The following is a 23,124-nucleotide window of genomic DNA, read 5'->3' on the forward strand; positions in this document are numbered from 1 at the left end:
TTATCTGCACAGATATCGAAATTCTGTGAGCAGAGAAAGAGGTCAGAGCACGTGAAATAAAGAGATACTAACCCCCGGCCCGGCAAACATAGTTCGCCATACGGGGTTCCCTGAAGGGAGCATTTATTTTCTCCACAAAAAAAAAAAAAAAACAGAAAAAAAAACACAAAACAACAACAACAACGCACACATCATCATGAACTTTACATCTTACCCCAGGGAGCAACCATTAACAACTCGCGAGCAGCAATTTAGTGTCCCTGGGATTTATAATAATTCCTTCACTTAAGTATTATATTTTACATTGTAATTATCACACTGTATATATACATTCACATATCATCATATGAGTCAGGCAATCATTTAATCTTTCAACATAAAAAAAAAGAGCAAAAGAAAAAAAAAATCCTATACACATCAGGTCAGCTGAAATATACGAAGCAAATCAGTCCGTCAATCACAGCTAACTTTACACGAGATCAAAGAACACTAATACAAGTTATATTTCAGTCGATTTTATGCATTATAACTTACAGTATTAGATATTAACATATATTTTATATGTACTGCAACACATATGCTATCACGAACTAGAAGATTACATATTTTCGTAAAAAATCAGTATATGACATAAATTGAAAAGAATTTGTAGTATCCTACATATTATTAAAATTCACAATATCTCAGCAACACAAAAGATTCAAGTGAGAACCTTACATTGAAAAAATGGTATATGCCAATCCAGTCTAAATCAGCAAATCCTTTTCGTATTCATCAAATGCACTTATATTAACACCTTACAATTATTCAAATAACTTTTCAATAATATCTATATATTTAAAACAGATATATCATATGTATTTATTTAAATCTTGGCATAAAATAGGACATTATTGATGATGTATATAATATTCCACGCTTTTTTGCATGATGGATTTTAAGAAATTAGCTATTTTCTTATTTTTCACCAACGTTAAGATTTTTATGTTGTGATCGCTAAAATTGCATTCTTTTCTGTCTTTGTCCCATGCTTCACATCTGTATCCTATATGTTGAACGTCGCTAGCCTCCTTCTTGCAGCAGATACATAATGAGTCTCGTCCGTGGATACAGATATACAGGTCTCGCAGCGTGATTTCATACTTGAAATAAGGCAGTTTATCATTTCCTGTGGCAATTGGTCCCACTCGTTCAGCAACGCTGTTTTCATTCCCTGAATGGTTCTTCCCGGAGGGGGGTTGCGAGTTGCAATTGCCCTCCCCCAGAGCGTCCCAGACATGCTCTATAGGGTTAAGGTTTGAAGATCTGGCTGGCCAATCCATCCGGCCAATATCCTCACTCTCTAGAAAATCGTCGAGCAGAAGAGCTCTATGTGGCCTCGCGTTATCGTCCATTAAAATGAACTCAGGGCCAACTGCACCCCTGAAAAGGCGAACATAGGGCTCCAAGACCTCATCCCTATACCTCACATCAGTCACAGTGCCTCTTTCAAAGACATGGAGAGGTGTGCGGCCATCCAACATGATGCCTGCCCAGACCATTAAACCTCCTTCGCCATAATGGTCGATTTCGCGGACATTGGAGAGTAGATAGCGGGTCCCTGGTTCTCTCCATATAAACGTACGGCGAGAATCGGTGATTAGGCTGAACCGGGACTCATCAGTGAAGAGAACGGTAGCCCATTGATCTATACTCCAATCTCTATGCTCTCTGCACCATGATAAACGGATTCTCCTGTCCGTAGAAGTGAGCGGGACGCAAACAGCAGGTCTTCTTGCAAACAACCCTCTCTCATGAAGTCTTTTGGGAACAGTCACCCTTGATACACGGGTTCCTGTGGCTGCATACAAGTCACGAGAGAGCTGAGAAGCTGTAGCACTCCTGTTACGCCTCGCTATAATCGACAAATGGCGATCTTCTCTGACTGAGCAGGTGAGTGAGTGAAGGAATTAGTGATGAACAAATGAGGGAGTGAGAGAGTCACTCATTCGGTTACGCACTTGCTCACTTGCTTATTCGCTAGCTCATTCGCCAACTAATTCTCTCACACATTCACTCACTGGTGGCGAACTGTTGTCGGTGAATTTTCCGTAAATCCAAACATCGACCATTGTTAGGCGCCTCAATGAGCACCGTAGTGCTCGCAAGCAATAGGCTGAAGATGCTTGATCTTATCCACATTGTTAAACAACAACAGAAGTTGGAAATCAACAGTGTTTTCAATACATTTCAATCTGTCTGTTGAAGCAGAAATGCACGTCGTTGTATAGTTGGATACGGTTTGTCTGTTGAGATGCGGGGATAACACATTACATATAAAGAGCTACAATGGGATGATATCCCATAATTCAAGTGCTCATGTTATCACATGCGCATGAGCGAATAATACGGCGGGAGGGAGGGTTTAAAATTAAATTTCTCTAAATTTGAAATTGTTAAAAATTTCAATAAATAGCATTAAGAGGTTTTAAGTAGTGTTAAGACGTCGTCAAGTCAATAGACCAATAAGGTTAGGACGTCTACTCACCTTTCATCCGACGCGCCCGTCGGATGAAGGAAGACCCAAGTATGGCAACAAACAATGATGTCACACTTGGATGTCAATCTTTTCCAGACAAAAATTGAGTGTATTCCTATTTCTAAATCTAATATGTATTGAGCGCCATCTAGGCTATATTTCCAAAACTCTGTGCATTTCTTTGGAATTTCGAAAAAAAGTCTAATTTCTTGGAAATATAATCGTTCTGAAATTTCAGTCACGCGAACTCTTATGCTTGCGTTCAAAATTTCCCTTGAAATTTTCGTCACGAGCGTATTTAGGGGATCGACAAAAAATGAGATCAACCCTGTATATGATACAAAAAACCTGCACAAATGACTAGTAACTTTTCACAAAAAATATTGTACTAACGTTGAGCAATACTTGTGTGTATTTTCGTGAGAATAGCACATATATTCACTAAGATTTAACCCCTTTACGATCATGGACGTAATATTGCGTTCAAATGTTAGTGGAATGAATTCAGTCCATCTGACTGTTTCTTCAACCTCATTTTTCTTCCGGGCGAAGGTTTTATTGTAACCATATGAAACAAAAATGGGTGTGTGTCCCCCCCCCCCTTCTCTCACCAACATCGTGATATCTCAACCAGATAACGATCAACTGCTAATGAGCGACTTAGATAACGATATGGTGGCGGTTCTGCTAAGCTTTTTCTGTATGTACTGCACATAGAAGTGAGAAAGAAAACAAGTAAAAAAAAACTACAAAACAAGTCTGTAGGCGAGGGAGAAAAAAAAAAAGGCAAAAGGCACTGTACTAATACTTTCTCTTATAAAATCATCTCTATATATTATATACCGTTCCTCCCCATCCTTATTTCTTTTTTTTCCCTTCTCTCTTTCCCTTTCTTACTTCTTTTCCTGCTCTCTTACCTATCACATAAAAATTGACACTGCACATGAGACACTCCATGTAGGAATTTAAAATCTGGAAATCCATTATTCAACGAGATATAATCATTTTTAGTAAATGATTTTTAATTTTTAGTAATGATTTTATTTTTTCATATATTGGTTGCCAGATATATATATATATATATAAAATGCACAACTTGTATGAAAACTACAGTTGAATGTCGTGAAAATCCAGCGAAGATATACGTGATATCGTGAGCTGTAATTTTTAAGTTACAGGCTGAGAGTACTTGGATGATAAAGGATTTTCCAAAAAAATTGGTATTTGGATTATTTTTTCGTAATTTGATCATTAAAAAAAAGTCTCCTCAGCCTTAATGCGAATGAGCGACAGACAATGTGTCTGACGCTACATAAGAGAAATGCTTGAACATCATACACGTGTACAATGTTAAAACGAAGAAACTGAACGAAATAATCAATGACAGAAAACAATCGAAATACCAATTTTTGGAAGATCCCTCATCATCCAGGCACACTCAGCCGGTAACTTAAAATCACAGCTCACGATATTGCGTATATCTTCGCTGAATTTTCACGACATTGAACTGGAATTTTCATATCAGTCGATACCGCTTATAAGTTCCCATTTACAACGTTTTCCCGCTAAGTACGACTTATTTTCGTGGTCTCATCTCTAATTCTCATCAAGATATCCAATTGAAAGCGTTTTTCCGACGTTTTTTATGACGGTTTTATTGAAAATTTTTATAAGCTGGTCCACTGTAAGCTGCATTATACAGGGTGTCCTGTAAGTGTTATCACGGCCTTTATCTCATCAACCGTCATTCGTAAAGGTATGATTACAATTAAAAAAATGCTCAACAGGCATTCAGAAATTACCCTGTACCAGTTTTCAGAGTGAAAATACAGTGTGTAGCGAAATAAAAAAATCTAAATTTTTATACGGTCTCCCTGTGCTCTAACTTACAATTAGAAAGTTGTTGTCCTGTCTTTCCTGATGCCAACAAAAAAACCCCCTATGTTTCTAAGTGCAATATTCACTGAGATATTCAAATTAAAAAAAAAACGGTGGAAAGTTGGGAAAATAATTGAATGCGGAAAAACCGTTTTTTTACCTGCATTTAACGCTTTTCTTTCCAAATATTTCACTTGTACAAGCCATTTTTTTGTTGGCATCAGAAGAGACAGGGCAACAACATTCTAATTGGAAGTTAGAGTACAGGGAGACCGTATAAAAAGTTAACATCTTTATTTCAATAACTATACAACCCTTTGCAACATGAATGGCGTATCTGAGGTCTAAACGTTATTTGGATACTTTTCTAATTGGAAGTATGCCTCTAGGACAGGGGCGTCGGAAGTGTTTCTAAACTGTGCGTGCTCGTCTTTAGTTTTATATCGGAAATTTTAATTTCTGAATCAATTCTGGGGATGCTCGGATCCATGCCACAAATTACTATGGGTGCTTGAGCACTCACAGCGTCGCCACTGCTCTAGGATATACGGTTCTCCATTAAAATGCGGCAAAGGGAAATTATGGAATCAGATCAGCCTGTGTATATAGAATTGATTTTCTGTCTGTGTGTGTGTTATGTTGTCAATGCGAATCTACAATTTTAGACCGATTACCGAAAAATTTTGCATGTATACGAAACATGACCCGATTTGAACGACAGGCCAATTTAAAAGTTCGTCAGATTCGGACAAATGCTCGAAATGGGGAAAAAACTGTCGGGCAACAATGGTTCTTATCCTCTACAATGACTTTTGTAAAATTTACTTTGGTTGCAGGGATTTCTAAACAGGAGTGGATTTAGGTATTTTGCGGCCCGACGCTAAAACAGCTTTGCAACCCCTCTAAAACGGGGTTTCCCCCCAATCCCCCAGAGTATCGGTACACGCAAACGGGGGAATGTTGGGCAATAACCCCCCCCCCCCCCCCAGCCGAGATAATTTCATATTTTTGCAGTAAAAACAATCCATTGGGAACCGAAAAAATGTGAGACTCCCTCGTCCCGGAAAGTTCTTACGCTATTGCCCCAGTGTCCATGAATACCCTGGTGTATTCCAAGTTTATGAGCCGCGAATATCTGTCAAACTACTATTTTGTGGTTACAAAAAAAGCATTCGACAATAAATTTCCAGGATAATGTCCGCTGCCCGCCTGTCTCCTCAGGCACTTGAGGCACTTGGCTCCTCAGGGCATTAAATCTGTCTCCTCAGGCACTTCAATGTTGGGTGAACCTTATACCCAGGGCCACAACTAGATACTCTTTCAGCCGAGCGACAATGCATTATGGCTCCCCATGTAATTTTAAATAATTTTTAGATAATTTAGTGCCCCCTCTGGTCTAGCACCAGATGTATCTGCACCTTTCTCTTGGCTTTGTGAGTGTTCGATGTGTGAATTTTAGAGGTCTTCAACAGAGTTAAGCGTGTTATTAAGAGTTAAGTGATAAAAAAATTTTTGTCCTGTTTTGCGGCCCCTAAAATGTAGCGGTCCCTTCGGATTGCACCCTTCGCACCTGCCTAAGTCCAACCCTGTTTCCAAACAATTGGTTTTAGAAATGTTCATCCCTTTACAATGGTTTGTCACTTCTCTTTGCATTCCCAGTATATGAAGAAAGTCCGAGCCGCGCCGTTTATAGTTATTAGTGCAATACTTTTTTTATATCTAGAAAGAGTTAAAACATTCGGGGCCTGTTAAGGCGCCACTTTCACAGCTTTAGAGCGACACCTTTTTTATCCGAAGAATTATGTTAATCCGACCAAGGTTTAGTTTTAGTGTCATGTGGCAGGAAGTCGCTTTTTACGGATCGTACGTACGCATTGTGGCTCTTGGAGCCAAGCCGGATATTATGGCCTCATTTAACATTATCTTTCGATGCATATACTTTCGTGCGGAATGAAATTTCTTTGGACAGCACAATGCAATCAATAATGACACGATTAATCCCCCCCCCCCCCACTATGGCTGCAAGGTCATTTTTTGGGTTTTTTCTTTCGATTTTTATTCAAGTTCAGTGGTTTTCTAAGACTCTCCTGGTGTGATGTCAGTCATTGAAGTTGGAGAAATCACCTTGTTTGAGAAATTGCCTGTTATGGCCTTTGTGGTTGTATTCATGTATATGTCGAGAAATATAGCTACTTTTTTCCATAGACAAAAGATTACACAGTTATATTATAAAAGGGTGGAAGGGTGGAAAGGTGGTATATATACGTTTTAAAACCTATATACGTTTTTTTTCCCTAAGGCCGGGATTACACTATAAAAGTTTTACCAAAGTTCTTTTTATAAAACTCGAAAATGCAACTGAAAAGCGTATCGGTTACATTCGAGCAAATGTAACTAATAGGCGTATTTCTTGTTTTTTTTTAAAGTTTTGTAAAAGAACTTTTATAAAACTTTGTATTGTAATCTCGGCATACTCCGTGCGCATTTATTGGACAACCAAGCAAGCTTTCTGCGCATTTCTAAGGATATGCAAGTCTTCTTAGCACTTTAAGAGATATATGCAAGCCTCTACACATTTCTTGGGAAGAGCAAGCCCCTGTGCATCTCTAAGACAAGCCTTCTTCACATTTCTATGGATATACAAGTCTCCTCATTTCTTGGGATATACAAGTCTCATCATTTCTTGGGATATAGAAGTCTCCCCATTTCTTGGGATGTGCAAGTTTCCTGCACACTTTTAGAGATGTCAAGCCTCTATATATTCTTTGATATGAGCAAGTCTGTACATTTCAAAGGATATTCAAGCCTCTTACGAATTCCCAGAGACATGCAAGCCTCTACGCAATTCTTATGATAAGCAAGCACCCCCGGCGCATTTCTTAGGATGTATAAGAATCCTTCACATTTCTAGAGATATGAAGGTCTCTGCACATTTCTTAGGATACGCAACCCTCCTCTGTATTTCTAAGGATGTGCAAGCCTCCTGCGGACTTTAAGATATATACAAGCCCCTTGCGTACTTTTAGAGATATATAAGTCTCCTGCACACTTTTAAAGACATGTAAGCCTCTATACATTTTTTGATATAAGCAAGTCAGCTTTTGATATAAGCATTTTAAAGGACATTCAAGCTTCCTGCGAATTCCCAGAGATATGCAATGCCTCTACACATTCCTTGGGATACGCAAGCCTCCTGTGCATTTCTAAGGATATGCAAGCCTTCTGCGTAATTTTAGAGATAAGCACAGACACATAACTCTCTACACACCTCTCGGGATAAGCAAGGTTCCTGCTCATTTCTAAGAATGAGCACGGCTCCTGAGAGATAGACGATCCTCTACACATTTTTACGTTATTATTTGCGAATGTCATTCAATAAAGGGTTCCGTGACCTTCATCTGATTGTCAAGGGAGGATGGGAGGAGAACTATAGCTTCCATTTCATTGGCACAAAGGGTCCGTGGAACACAAAATTTTAAGAACCCTTGGTCTAGGACAAAAAGCAAGCATCTCACGCATTTTTTCCCGAAAAAACAGAATTTTAAACGTTTAAAACTGATTTTGTGGAAGATCTCATAGTTCTAAAAGAAACGAAGTCGAATTATTTTCGATGAACTTTCAGGATTAAAACAGCTGGGAAATTCGTACCTTGATGTACCTCAGCAAGAAAAAAAAATGTATACACCGTATATACCGGGTGCATAGCAAACGGGGGGGGGGGGGTGACATTTTACTGGCGAACCGGTGATCCTGGAGGCATACTTCCAAATGGAAAAAGTTTCCAAATGAGGTAGTAAAGTTCCCCTCTTCTTCTTATCGGTCGTAGGTCCTCGGCTGTACCTCCACTACGATTCCAGGGCGAAATAACTGGATTCTAGACTCCCAAAAGGAAGAAAACAACACTTTATTTAATTTATTATCCAACACCTCCACGAAACCGTCCTGTCTCTTCGGTACAAACTTTTACACTACTTCTCTTTTTCGAATGTCTCAACTCGTTCTCGTTTCTCTCTCTCGCGACTCCTGTTTCTCCTCGGCCTTTTTCCAACCTCTTTTCTCCTGAACCTTACAGAGGTGTAGTACTCAGATATGTGATTCATGTTTCAAGGGGTTGTATAGTTATTGAAATAAAAAAATTAACTTTTTACGCAGTCCCAGTGTGCCCCAAAACCCAATCAGAAAGTTGTTTCCCTGTCTCTCTTCCAGTAAAAAAAAAAACGTGTTTCTAAGCGCAATATTCACTGAGATATTCGAATTCGAAAAACGGAGGAAAGTTTGGGGGAAAAACCGTTTTACCCTCATTTAACGTGCTGTTTTTTTCCAACTTTCCTCAGTTTCTCGAATTCGAATATCTCTGTGAATATTGCACTTAGAAACATGAAATTTGTTCTTTGTTGCATCAGGAAAGATAGAGCAACAACTTTCTGATTGAAAGTTAGAGCACGGGGTGGGGGGGGGGGAGGGACCGTATAAAAATTTAGATTTTTCTATTTTGTGACACACTGAATTTCCACTCTCAAAACTGCTATAGGGTAATTTCGGAACGCCTGCGGAGCATTTTATAAACCGGAATCATACCTCTACGACGGACGGTTAATGAGATAGAGGCCGTGCTAGCACTTACAGGGCACCCTGTATATATATATATGTGCGCCCTGTATAAAAACATAAACCGTATATTCTTATTCACCAATTAGCTGGCCGTGTTTTTTTCCCCCGAAAATTTAAAGTTTAAAATTTCGCTTCTCGTTTTTCCGGGAAAACCATACCAATGTATATAAAATTATACACTGGGGGGAAAATATACTTTTTGTGAATGAAATAGCGCCTCTAAAAAGAAGTAGAAATTATATGCCGTTAACTCTTTCACAAACCAATTTCATTTTATTTTTTTGGAAAGTTTCCGCAGCAAATGAAGGTGATAACAGAGGCACTTTAATAGCGGGTCGTAAAAATATCTAAACTTTATCTCCAGAAATTCATTTCGGAGGAGAAAAAAATTAAAGCAAAATGAGAAAAAATACATACTCTCTCTCTCCTCCATATATAAGATCTCTCTCTCTCTGTTTCTGTATTTTCCGTATGTGGGCGCTAAACATAAATAACGGCTGAAAAACACGAATTATTTGTTCCGCTTAAAAGTGTTAGTTTAAGGGTGAAATATAAAAAATAGAAAAGAAAAAGAAAACGTGAATCTTATTTTAGTGTTTTTAGTTTCACCACTTTTTGAAAAATTGGGGAATGCGCCGCCATTGGAGAGAAAGAAAAACTAACTGTGAACTCGTATATCTGAGTATTGAGTAAAGCAAAACAGAATCGCTGATTGATATTCAACAGTTATCTTCTGAGAATTCGGCTCAGGCGATTCTTGAAAGGAAGTCTTTTCCTGGGTGATTGAATTATTTACGGGTAAAAAGGTGACGGAAAAAATACCCGCTGCTTACAACCATCATGGGAAATTCTACTATAGGTATCTATTTGTTTAAAACTAGAGTGTATTTCTCCAGGTGTGTTGGAGAGTGCTAGAGTGGCGTGGTGGTAATGTTGCCGTCAAGGTCCCGGGCTCGAGCCCGGGAAAGAAGATACATAAGCCATTTTCCCTAACGAGCTAGTGGAGACCACCGATAGATGGCGTCTTCGTTTCCAAATCAACTCGTTATTGATAACAAATTGCAATATAGCGATATAGCCAGAGTTGGTATTTGGTGAAGTAGTGTGTTGGATAAGAAATGATATAGAATAGAGGTCTCTCTCCTGTATAAGGGGCTATTCAGTATTACTTTTATCCTTTTTTGACACCCCCCATCCCACACCCTTGTCAGCAAAAGTCGGCAAAACCGACACCCTTCCCCTTCCGTCAGTAAAAAGTGTCATAAAAAGTGATTGTCAATTAATGCTGCTATTTATGCTGAATGTTATTCTGTAAAGGTTTCTGTGGCCTGAACCTTATTGGCAGAACGGAAGGGTGTTCTGACCTTCGTCTTCCTTGCATGGGGGTCCGTGGAACGTAAAAGGGTTGAAAACCCCTGTTCTAGAGTAAGTTGAGCGAAATTGAAGAAATGCACAACCTTAATTTTTTTGACCGCCACACAATTCATTGAAGGAAAAATTCATCTAAAGCAATTCGCAATCGAGGGAGATCGAGTGAGGGACCAAGTGAGTGAACGAAGTGAAGTCACTCACTGCATTTTAGCAGTAAGTCGCTCATTCAGTTGCTCATTCATTTTCTCACTCGCTTAATGGCTCGCTCATTTATTTGCCGACGCATTTGCTCGCACCCTGACTCTTTCTCTCGGTGGTGAACTTTTCTGTCGATGAATTTTCCTTTGGGTGAATTTTTCGTCGATGAATTGCTTGTCGGTGAATTTATGTTCGATGAATTGCTTGTCGGTGAATTTATATTGTATGAATTATTTGTCACTGAATTTTCATACGACAATATTTCAAAACGGATAACCCTAGTTCTTATGTCACGTGGTTTAATCTAAAAATATATCAACATTTACAGCAGTATCATGAATTTTCGCAATAGCGGTCAAAAAGACCTCTCTGGTAATAGTAGTGTTGCCAAATCCCAAAACTGAAGGAAATTGGTAGCAAAAGGAATTTTATAAACACCATTAAGCAAGTCGGTGGTTTTCTAAAATCTTTTCTCATTCTGCTTATCTCTTTAACTTTTTGAGGACCAACCTCATTGGCAGTTGTGCAGGAAATAAAATAGGGTTGACTGGCACATCTCACCGGTAACATATATACGCTAAGGAGCATTTGGTCTCATTTGATCATTTGATCATTTTTGTCACACCACGGTCATTTTCTGCACACGAGGGCTAATTAGACCGGGACCTACAATTTATTGCCGATTCCGAACGGCAGGCTTGTTTTTTATACTCGTCGAGAGGTTGGTGCGCTAACCCCTCGATGGGGGACTCCCTGCGGTAGCAATTTTTGCTGCGGTCAAGTCGCCGTTTTTTTGTTGCACCCCTGTGCCAGGAAAGTTTTCTGACAAGGACGAACTGGGTATCGAACTCGCGACACCTCTAAACATCCTTTGGTACTTTAGGCGAGCATCTTATCGACCGGGCTACCGCGCCCAGGAGCATTTGGTTCCGTGCCAGAACGTTTAAACGCTCACTTAGTACAGGCAAATGTCGACGACGACACAATTTTTTTTTTTTTTTATTATTTCATTCTGTTCCTTCTTGCAAAACGGTGAAGACACTTACGCAGACTAAAAACTTTACAACTCTGATCTAGTAGAGAGATTACGTAATAAAGAGGTCGGGTCCTAGAACTGAGAAGGACCGGGGACCCGCGACATCATTACGTCCCACCACTTTAGAAGATGACAGCGAAATCTAAAGGAGGAACTGTGTCTCTAAAAGAAAAAAAGAAACAATGATTATCTCTAAGAGTTACACCGACTTGTAGTATTGGAGACAGGAAACGTTGGCCTTGACAGTAAATTGAACTTTTTTTTTTATCTCCACACGCACAAGCAGCAGAGATAAATGGTACTTTGATGTGTTTTTATTCATTTCTACCATTTATATGATCACTGTAGGAAACATTATTTGTTCAATGTCTTATTCATTCATTACTTGTGAGATTCGGTGAAAAAATTACAATTCAGTACATGAATTAACTGCGAAGTAGAAAATTCTGAAGGGAAAAAATCGCCAACAAACAGTTCATCCGGTGAAAATTGTAGATAGAGAAACTATTCATGGATGATAAATTCGTTGTCGAACAATTCATGAACGATAAATTTAATGTGAAACAATTCATGAACGATAAATTCAATGTGAAACAATTCATGAACGATAAATTTAATGTGAAACAATTCATGAACGATAAATTTACTGACGAATTATTTATCAATGGAAATTCACTTACAAATAATTAACGGGAGATAAATTTCTGACACACACAATTTATTCCAATAAGATGCAAGAAACCGTTAGAGAATAATATTCAGCCTAAACAGTGAAAAAAACAGTAAGTTTAATAACTTTATAAACTAAGCTCACGGATCCCCTGAAACCTCTTCAAGGACTGACTTTTCCAAGCGGTTCGAGGACTATTTAAGAACCATATAGAATTTTCATGATAATATTCCATCTAACTCATACTGATTACAAACTAATCAAAATCAACTCATATATCACAGTTTGAAGTGAAAAGAAATATGTATTTATGTTTTCATATCTCACGAAACACATGTTTTTTGTATTAATTTATAAATTGATTTGATTGTATTGTTTTTTTTTAAGCGCCACTTTTATCATTTGATCGTTTTATTCTAGGGGTTTCGGCAAGCAAGGCTACCAGTGCCAAAGTAAGTAGGAGAAACAAATTTCTATTGAAAAAAGTGGATTATTTAGATGCAATCTCTATATTTGGTGTTGGATCGAACTTACCTTAAGGCGGGGAGTCTTCTTCAACGCATGGCCCGTGGGCCACATTTGGCCCTCGGAGCTTCTTTGTGCCCGCCGATCATTCTCAGAAAATGGTTGAAAACATTGATAAAACGATAAATTCTAAAATTAACGGAAGGCGCCCGAATAGCGCATTGGTGGTGAGATGCTTGTCTTCCGCTATGAAGGTTACCGTCAATATCCACGGGTTCGAATCCGGGCAAGAACATCAGAAAAAAAAATTCTTTATATACCTAACCTGCGGCGGCCACCGATAGATGGAGCCTTCATTTCTCACCCGACTCCACTGGTGGGTAATTGCCGTATGGTGATATGTGAAAGGAGTTATTGTGCGGTACTAAAGTGGTAGTAGTAGTAGAATTAATGAAGGAAATATTTTTTCAGAATAATGAAAAAATGATTCCGGGACAAATTGATAAAAATTCAAAATGAATGAAAGGAATAATTTTTGAATTTTTGAAAGAAATTAAATATTTAAGAATCATTTAATGGGATTTCAAATTGAAATCTATCTCCGAATTAGTTAGTTTGATCGGTAATCGATGAAAAACCTTTTCAGAATTAGCGAAAAAAGTATTCTTTCAGAACTAACCGAAATTCATAAATAATTAAAGATATATTTTCAGAATAAAAAAAAATTCTTTAATTGCTTTTGTCCCTGTTTAAAACTTGTGGGCTCCATCGGCCCCTCCTTCTATTACGATGCACTAAATTGCATGAGTTGGTGGCCCGCGGACTTCTTGGGAAGTTTGAATTTGGCACACCGTGTCTATAAGGTTGAAGACCCCTTCCTTAAGGGCTGTCACGACCCTCGAAGTCGATTTTTCAAACATGACTTCAAGAAATATTTCATTCAATTGAAAATCAAATGCAAAAAATTTATGAAATAAATGTATCTAATGTATTTACCTACTTACCAAGATGGTAAGTTTGATAAAATATGCGAATATGCATAATACCCAAGCGTCGTTGGTAAATTTGATAAATACTTGAAATTCATCGCTACTGTCTGTGATTATGCATAATAATACTCTATTGTAATTGGTGAATTTGATAAATGTGAAAAAAATTCCGATGTATTGTGTGATCAATGTAGTCGGACCCGGAAATAATGATAACAAATACGACGATCGTACACCGATGTAATGATACAATACATGTATGAATTATCACGTATAGTATATAATAAAGTACGATTTATCATGCTTACCAACGACGCGGCGCTTGGGTATTATGCATAATCGCCGGAAAAAGTGATAATTTTTTAGTACTTATTAAATTTATCAACGGAGCTTTGATCCTTTGCGCAATCACCGGTATAAGTAATTAATTTAATGAAAATTATCAAATTTACAACGACACTTGGGTACTATGCATAATCACCGGTAAAAATGATAAATTTAGGGAAATTTATCTAATTTACCAAAGCGATTATGCATAATAACTGGCTATTATGTATAATAACTGGATTCATCGCAAGATGTACATTTACGTTATAATTTATTTATTTATTTTATTTTTCATTTTGGTAGAACAAATAACCAATCGACCCCCGAGTGGCCTGGTGGTAAGATGCTCGTCTACCACCTTGAAGGTTGCCGTCACGGTCCCAGGTTCAGACCTGAAGGAGGATATGGATAAGATATTTCCCCTAACGAGCCTGAGGCGACCACCGATTTCATCTCCAACCCATCTCATTAATGGCAGTAAATTGCAATACAGCGACATGGCCAGAGTTTCGGTGAAGTAGTGGAATTCATTTTGGGATTAGGGTACGCAAAGCGAATTGGTTGCAACACGCCACTGGGTTTTTCGCGATGCCATTTTTGTTTTTCGTCGTGTGCGGTGAGAGGGAATCGACCTTCGAACGTATATTTACGCATCTCGAATTATTCCAAATATAGAAATCATAATTGCTGTAATGGGAGGAGTCGAGGTAAACCTTATTACATCAGCAGTGGAGTAATAAATTTACGGAAAACCCCTGGTTATTATTATTTTTTGAGAACCTGTGTGTGCTGCTATTGGATATTTGTTTCCGTGTTGCAGTTTCCATGGTTATTAGTTACTTTCGTTTCTATTTTTTAAAGCCATTTTTTTCCCTTTACCCTCTTGTTGAATGAGAGTTTCTGTTTGGACATAAGTGTATGTGTGTGTGTTTGGACACAGATGTATGTCCTCGGATGTTGTTTGTTTTCCCTGATTGTCCTCCGACGTACAAAGAACGTCACTTCAAAACTTGTTGTGTTTGTAAACAATCGGAAACAATATTATATAGAGGATTCCAATGTTTTAGATCGCGAGGAACCCTTGATGGTTGCCAGACTGCTTCACGGAACCCTCATTATCAGAGGCGGATTTATGGTTTTAGAAGCCTGTGGGCTGCACGAATTTTACTGTCATTCCCTCATTCTAGTCTAATTTTTGTGACCACTCATTCCTCGAATTCGCCTTCCTGCGTTATCATTCGCTTCGTCCTTCCGTAAACACGCATCAAATCAATTTTAAAAAAAATCGTTATCGAAATTAGTAAAAAAAAAAACCCATTCCGCACAATTAATTAAAAAAAATCATTCGGAAACTAATAAAAGAAATTATTCTGAAATTTATAAAAGGAAAAATTTTTAAATTAACGAAAGAAAACATTCCCAAACTAATAAAAGAAATCACTGAAATTTGTAAAAGAAATCATTCTGAAATTAATGAAAGAGATCAATCTGAAATTTATATAATTTATTAATACTAAAGTATTCAGAAATTAATAAAAAAAAATCATTACGAAATTTTTAAAACTTGGAATTAATAAAATAAATAATTCCACAATTAATGAAAGAAATAATTCCACAATTAATGAATGAAAGAAATAATTCCACAATTAATGAAAGAAATAATTCCGCAATTAATGAAAGAAATGATTCCCCAATTAATGAAAGAAATTACTTCAAAAATTAATGAATATCCAGAAATAATGAAAGAAGGACAACTTTAGTACCAGTGAAAGCCCCTTTAGTAGTTTGAAGGCTCCTTTTTGGCTTCGAGGCTTTAAGGACGGGTCTTGTTGGTCAACCGGTTAAGACGCCACAGCCTACGAGGGAGGGGTGGGGCTGCTATTTTCTTAGCAGGGCTCACTTCTGACAAGGACGGCCGTGCCCAAGCAAAAAAACGTAGCTGCTGGCTACAGCTAGATATTAAAGTAAAGAAAATGCATTTCCATATATTTCTCCTAAACATATGAAATATTAAAAAAAAATTTAATCGAAAATGATTTTATAGAAGTTTATTTTCTTCTCGCCAAAAAAAAGTCAAAGCCGTCCTTAATAAAAATTATTTTTCCTACCTTTTTTTATAAGGAAAAAAAATCAGTTTCATATAATCTCTCTCTTTAAGACCTCTCAATCGTTTTCCCTAAGATATATTTCACATATCCAGTAAATTTAATCTCTTAAAGAAGAGAGATTGCATCAGAGAGGATATTTTCTTGGCAAGACGCGAGCTTTTGCTGCGCACAATGCTAGTTGGTTGGTTCCTCACTTTCTCAAAAAATAAAATGAATAAATAAAAATGCAGAGGACACCACTCCATCTGTTGGGGTGTACTCCTCGGCTGCCGTGCTGGGAAAGTCCCGCTGGTACTCAAAATTCGTCGACCGCGGCTTCCTTGCCCAATTCTCATGGTTCATCCGTAGCTCTCTACACAATAATTTAGTAGATATTTTCACTCATAGAAGAACTGATTTGAAGCATAAATAGGTACACAAACGAATATCTCCAGTTCGCCGCGACTCCCCTAGGAGCCGCGATGCACACTTTGAGAAATACTGATCTAAATCATCGTCTGGCATCATAATAATAGACATGTGGGGACTCAATAATAATCATGATAATAATAATTATTATTTATTTTTTGTGGCATACCGATTCACTGTGACTATTGATACACGGATTCACTGCTAGTTTTGATACGCATAACAAAATTTGCATTGAAAAAATTAAAAAAGAAATTGCAACCTCAATCTTAAAACTAGTAGATGCAAATCGAAAATATTTTCTTCAACTAAAAATTCATCTATAGTGCAGCATGTAAACACACGTTTCCAACGAAAATGCATTAAGCGCTCGAAATCACGCAAGTAGCAGTCAAAAAACAAAAAAAAAAAAATTAAGGTTAAGAAAATGCATTTCCATATTTCTTTCAAACATACGAAATATTTTAAAAAACCCCATAAAATCCAATCGAAAACGATTTCAGATGTTTATTTTCTTCTCGCAAAAAAATAAAAATAAAAAAATGGGAGGGAAGTCAAAGCCGTCCTTAATAAAAATTGTTTCTTAGCTTTTCTGATAAGGAAAAAAAAAACCAGTTCCATATAATCTCTCTCTTTAGGAATTCGATCTTTTTCCCTGAGATTTCATATCTAGTAAATTTAATCGGGTTTTTATTCTCTTACAGAAGAAAATTGCATCAGAGGGAGGAGAGAGGATATTTCCGTGGCAAGGCGCGAGTTGTTGCGCACGATTCCTCCCAAATGTTAGTTCGCTGGTCCTCTACTTTCTCGGAAAAAAAAAAAGAATACAGAGGACACCACCACCACCACTGGTTGTGTGGGGAGGAGGGGGGGGGGGTTGTCCTCCTCAGCTTCCATGCCGGAATACATGGTCTCGGCTTTCGTTTTTCTAGTTCGAGAAAACGATCAAGTGCGCCAACTCCCACGCTCCGATCGATCTGGAACCAGAGAGAAGTGGAAATCAGGCAAAAGCAGTGGTGGTGGTGGTGGTGATGGCGGCGTGGCTATACACCACTGCCTACACACACACACACACACACACACACACACACTATTTACTCTCTCGACACAACTCACTCCTTCTCTCTCTACCTAATCTACGTTATGTGTTACCGCTGCTCCAGCGTTCTTTATTTTACAGGTGGTGTGCGCAAAGGTGTGGTCCTTGGGTGTTGGGAGACCATAAGAAGTGCCCGTCCTCCGAAGGGTTTCTGGTATTAGGTAGTGTTTTGATGATGGTTGAACGGAGAGAGAGAGAGAGAGAGAGAGAGAGAGAGAGCCATTGATGGTAACTAAGATCCACCTGCGATGCAAAATGCAACAAGTTGTTTGCAACATCTCTTATTCCCGATTAGGGAAGGGGGTTTTGGGTATCTGCGTGGGTAGGTTTTGATCCAGGGAATTCCTGGAAATTTCTCCTTAGAGAGAGAGTGACTGACTACCCACACATACACGTATTTCTTTTGATCATCGCCTACACAATACTTAAGCGAACGTGCCGATATTCTAATGTAAGAATTCATTTCGGAATGTTTTCATTTTTCAATCATGTTTTTTTTTTCCAATTTATACTTTTTGATTGGATTTATAGGCTTTCAGATATTTTCGATTTCGTCCCCTTTTCTAATTATTACTTTTTTTTCGATTTTGATTCAGTATATTCTTATCGGAATATCTCTCATTTCTCTTGGAATTTAAGGAAGAGGTAACGCTTATGATGAATATGTTGATTTAGAATATAAATGAAATTTCGGTGATCATAGATTGTGTATGTCGCGGCCAATGTCCGAAGTGCGGTCACTTCGCGAATTTCGGCCGAAAAGCCCGATTTTCAGAAATGACTAGTGATTTTTCTGGCTTTGGCCGGCCGATTCGCGAAGTGGCTGGAGATCCCTGGCTAAAACTCGATGTGCTGATGTTCGGTAGGTGCCAAATCAATTTTTTACCCCATCGCTAACGTGTGATACATGGCTATATACAGTGTCCCGTAAGTTCTAGCTTTATCGCTTCAACCGTCCGTCGTAGAGGTATGACTCCAATTTAAGAAATGCTCGACAGGCGTTCAAAAATTACCCTGTACCAGTTTTGACAGTGAAAATACAGTGTGTAACAAAATAAAATAAAAAATCTAAATTTTTATACGGTCCTCCTGTGCTCTAACTTCCAATTAGAAAGCTGCTGCCCTATCTCTCCTGATGCCAAGAAGAAGAAAAAATCCCATGTTTCTAAGTGCGATATACCCGAAAATATTCGAAAAACGGAGGAAATTTGGGAAAGAACAGCGTAAAGTACGGAAAACCGTTTTACCCGCATTTCTTTCCCAAATTTCCTCAATTTTACGAATTCGAATATCTTCAGGTATATCGCACTTAGAAACATGTCTTTTTTTTTTCTTTGTTGGCATCAGGAGAAATAGGGAAACAACTTTCTAATTGGAAGTGACAGCACAGGAGGACCGTGTAAAAATTTAGATTTTTCATTTCGTTACACACTGTATTTTCACTGTCAAAACTGGTACAGGGAAACATTTGAACGCCTGTCGAGCATTTTCTAAAGCTGAATCATATCTCTACGACGGACGGTTGAAGAGATAAAGCTAGCACTTACAGGACACCCTGTGCAGTAGCTGTATTAGATTAGCTCCATGTGACGAGAGGAAAAAAAAAATTGAAATTTGAGAGGAAAACTATTTATATACAGTGAAATCGCGATGCAATAATACTATGCAGATAAAAAAAAAAATCGTTGTAGAGGAAATATCGTTATATCGGGAGGCAGAAGTTTAACATTCGACTATAGGCATTTCGACACAAGACTTGACAAGAGGTAATTATCGTTATATTGAGTGTCGTTGTAGCGAGGTTCACTGCATATAATAACCTCGTTGGGCAATTTGCCTGTTCTGGCGTTGTATTTGTATTTGCATTTGTATAATATACACATATAGTTTTTCATCAACTTTTGAAGGGGAAAAAAATTATCACCACAACCGTGACAGTGATATGATGGGTGCCGGAGTGGCATGGTGGTAAGATGCTCGTCTGCCATCGTAAAGGTTGTTGTCAGGGTCCCGGGTTCGAACCCAAGGGAGGATATCGATAAGATATTTTCCCTAACGAACTCGAGGTGACCACCGATAGACAGCGCCTTCGCTTCCAGCCCATCTCACTAATGGCAGTAAATTGCGATATGGCCAGAGTTGGTGTTTGGTGAAGTAGTAGTGATATGATGGGTTGCCACAGCTAACGTGGGCATAATTACCCCGAAAAACTACGCCAATTTGGCGATGACCCCGAATCATGTCTTTTCGTTTCAGACTTTGACCAGGGATCTCAAGCCACTTCTCGAACTGACTGGAGACAAACCCCGAAATTCGGACATTGGCCGAATTTCGGGCTTTGGCCGTAACAGAAACAGCATGCGTGGAAACTAAATTATTTATTTTTAACGGTTAGTTGATTTTTGACGAATCTGCCTTCATTTCCATGAAATACTTCTTAACCGAACACAACACTGGCCTATCGATATTGGGCAATTTACTACCGTTTCACCATCTTTCATGGGTGAGTTGTGCCGGACGCGTGTGTGTGTGGTGTACCTAACAGTCTGCGTGCGTATATATCTAATGTTGCGTGTGAACTTAGTCCTGCCATCGAAATTTCGAATTATGGGGGAGCGGGCTGGGGTTCAGCCCCCAATGATAAATGATGAAACGTACCCCCTCCACTTCCTTTGCTACTAATAGAGTCCCTTATTTACGGGACGACTGGCGTTATTGAGCCCTTCCCTCCAATGCTTTCTTCATTTCGGTGCCTCTGAACTCAACCTGGGACATCACAGTAACCACACAACTACTACTCAACCGTACATGCACCTCGTACACTTTCCTCTGCGGAATTTCTAACGAATTGGTTATATACTGAGAACGTGTGCTCTGAGTGTGCGTGTGGCCCTAACTCAGCGGGCCAGATGTGGTCTTCGGAGTAATATGATGTGGCCAGTGACTCGAAATCTAATTTTGCAAAAATGAACTAAGCAGTCCATATTCAGATCACTTCAGTGACCCGCAGTGCAGTTCCACATCACTTGAGTGGCCCGTGATATGTTCCTAGATCACTCAAGTGGCCCGCGGTAGATCACTCAAGTCATCTCAAGTGATCTGCGGTCCATTTAAAGATCACTCAAGGGACCTATGGCGCGGTTCCAGTTCACTCAAGCGGCCCACGGCACATTTAAAGATCACCTAAGTGGCCCACAGCATATTTACTGATCGTCACGGCACCATTCCAGATCGCTCAAGTAACCTGCATTGCTGTTCCAGATTATTTAATCAAGTAGCCCCCACTCTTCCTGCCCTAACATACATGTATTTATGTTGTTAGATTTGTGCTCGTTTTGTCTTCTTGTGCCGCCATCTTTCTGACATATTTTGAAGCGAAGATGGTAAATGCTTGAACAATGAAACATGGTTTGTACCAAGTACAAAATTTAACATAAACTGTTATCAGTGTGTACGTAATGATAGAATTCACAATCGAGGAGGGGGAGTAGCTGCTTTTATTCGGAACACTATTCCATTTCAGCAATTATCAGTGTCACACTCTAGTGATCTGGAAATAGTAGACATCACAGTGCATATCAACAGAGTTCCAATGAATTTCTGCGCTATATACAAACCTCCTCATAATCCTTTAGATATTAACATATTAAGAGAAATATTCAATACAAGAAACCCTGTTTTAATGGCAGGAGATTGGAAATGTAAATCTTCGTTATTTTTTTCCAAATCTACAAATCGTAATGGCAAAATCTTGAGAAAATTCTGTATCGATAATTTTCTGCAAGTTATACCGTCACCAACTCATTTCCCACCACAAAATAGAGGAGCACCTGACGTTATAGACTTTGGAATCGCTAAGAATTTTCTCTGCGACATTCAAATGCACACTAAAGAAATACTTTATTCTCCACATAACTCGCTATTTTTTAATACTGATTTCCTTGTGTCTGGAACTAAAATTTGATAAAACAAATTGATTGGGCTGCTTACACAAGTAAATTAGCAGACATAACACCTACCATTGTTGAAAATCTTACTTTAGAAGATATTGATCAAGCTGTGGACGAAATTACTGACTTGATCAAAAATACCATTGAAACATCTAGTGTTACTAAACCGAAAACCAATTTGGTCTTCCACGAGAAATCATGGATAAAAGTAGGTACAAAAACAGAATTCGTAAAAAGTGGCAAAGATATAGAGGTGCTTTGGATAAAATAATTTTGAATAGATTGCAAAAAGAAATTAAGTTGGAGGTCGCGGCCTATGTGAATGAAAGATTCTCCGACTTTATTGGGAATGCAACAGCGAAGAATGGGAATCTGTGAAAAGCGTGGCGCATCTGTAAACCCAGAAGTGCATCCATTAACATAATTAAAACTAGTGACAATAACATTGTATACACGAATTAAGAAATTGCAGATGCATTTGCGAAAGCTTACGAGAGGCAATTTTCTACAAATAGAAAACAACCGATAACCACAACACTACGAATTAGACGAAAGGTCTCATTGTTATCATATCAACAATCCTACAAACCATATGGAACTTACCACAAATGAGGAACTCCGGGCTCTTATTCATAAACTGGATATTAAAAAAGCCGCTGGAGTTGATGGAATCAGTAATAAAGCACTCAAATGTTTACCAGAAAACATTATTACTCATTTGACAAATATATTTAACTGTGCAATCTCCTCTAATTTTTTCCCATCATCTTGGAAACACTCTATAATTAAAACAATACATAAAACAGGAACAGATCCTCTAGTTGCTCAAAACTTCAGACCTATCAGTCTTTTGAGCAACTGCAGTAAACTGTTTGAAAGAATTATTGCATCAAGACTGTCTAAATATATGCTTGACAACAACATAATTAGAGCTGAGCAACATGGTTTTAGACCTGAGCATTCATGTGTGACTCAGCTATTAAGAGTCACTGAATTTATAACTGATGCCTTCAACTATTTTGATTTTGTTGCGGTGGCCTTCTTGGACATATCAAAGGCTTTCGACAAGTGTGATTATGCAACCCTGCTTGAAAAATTAATTGACATGAACTTTCCACCTCACATGATTATTTTCTTTTACAGATACTTACTCGGAAGAACTTTTCAGGTTAAAATAAATGACTCTTTTTCATCAACAAAATCTATAAGAGCATCTGTGCCACAGGGAAGCGTGTTGGGTCCCCAGCTGTTCTTGATATATATTAATAATATTCCGGCACCTCAAAATGGAATAATATCCCTTTTCGCTGACGATTGTGCTGTACTTTGCAGTAGTAGAGATGCTAATCAAGCCTTTAATAATCTACAAGACACAATTGATGAAATCGAGGATTGGTGTGAAGAATCAGCTATTCAGCTAAATTTTGAAAAGTGTAAATTCATATGATTTACAAGGAGACGTAAATTGCCAGATAGACGTCTACATATAGATAATC

At 38.3% G+C, this 23,124-nt stretch overlaps 1 protein-coding gene across 2 annotated transcripts in view; it reads left to right on the plus strand.

The window, feature by feature from the left end:
* The window catches only part of LOC149067502 (protein kinase C, brain isozyme-like), a 143,458-nt gene that overhangs the window by 48,058 nt on the left and 72,276 nt on the right, over positions 1 to 23,124 (plus strand). For both annotated transcript variants that reach the window (XM_089252734.1, XM_089252733.1), the window contains exon 2: positions 12,703 to 12,734. In XM_089252734.1, coding sequence (XP_089108860.1) covers positions 12,703 to 12,734 — 32 coding nt within the window. The remainder of the gene's footprint in view (positions 1 to 12,702; positions 12,735 to 23,124) is intronic.

This window comes from Pholcus phalangioides, unplaced genomic scaffold (assembly GCF_987345545.1).
Source record: "Pholcus phalangioides strain wild (caught in Gottingen) unplaced genomic scaffold, Ppha-v1.0 ptg000030l_1, whole genome shotgun sequence".
NCBI classification, from domain to species: Eukaryota; Metazoa; Arthropoda; class Arachnida; order Araneae; family Pholcidae; genus Pholcus; species Pholcus phalangioides.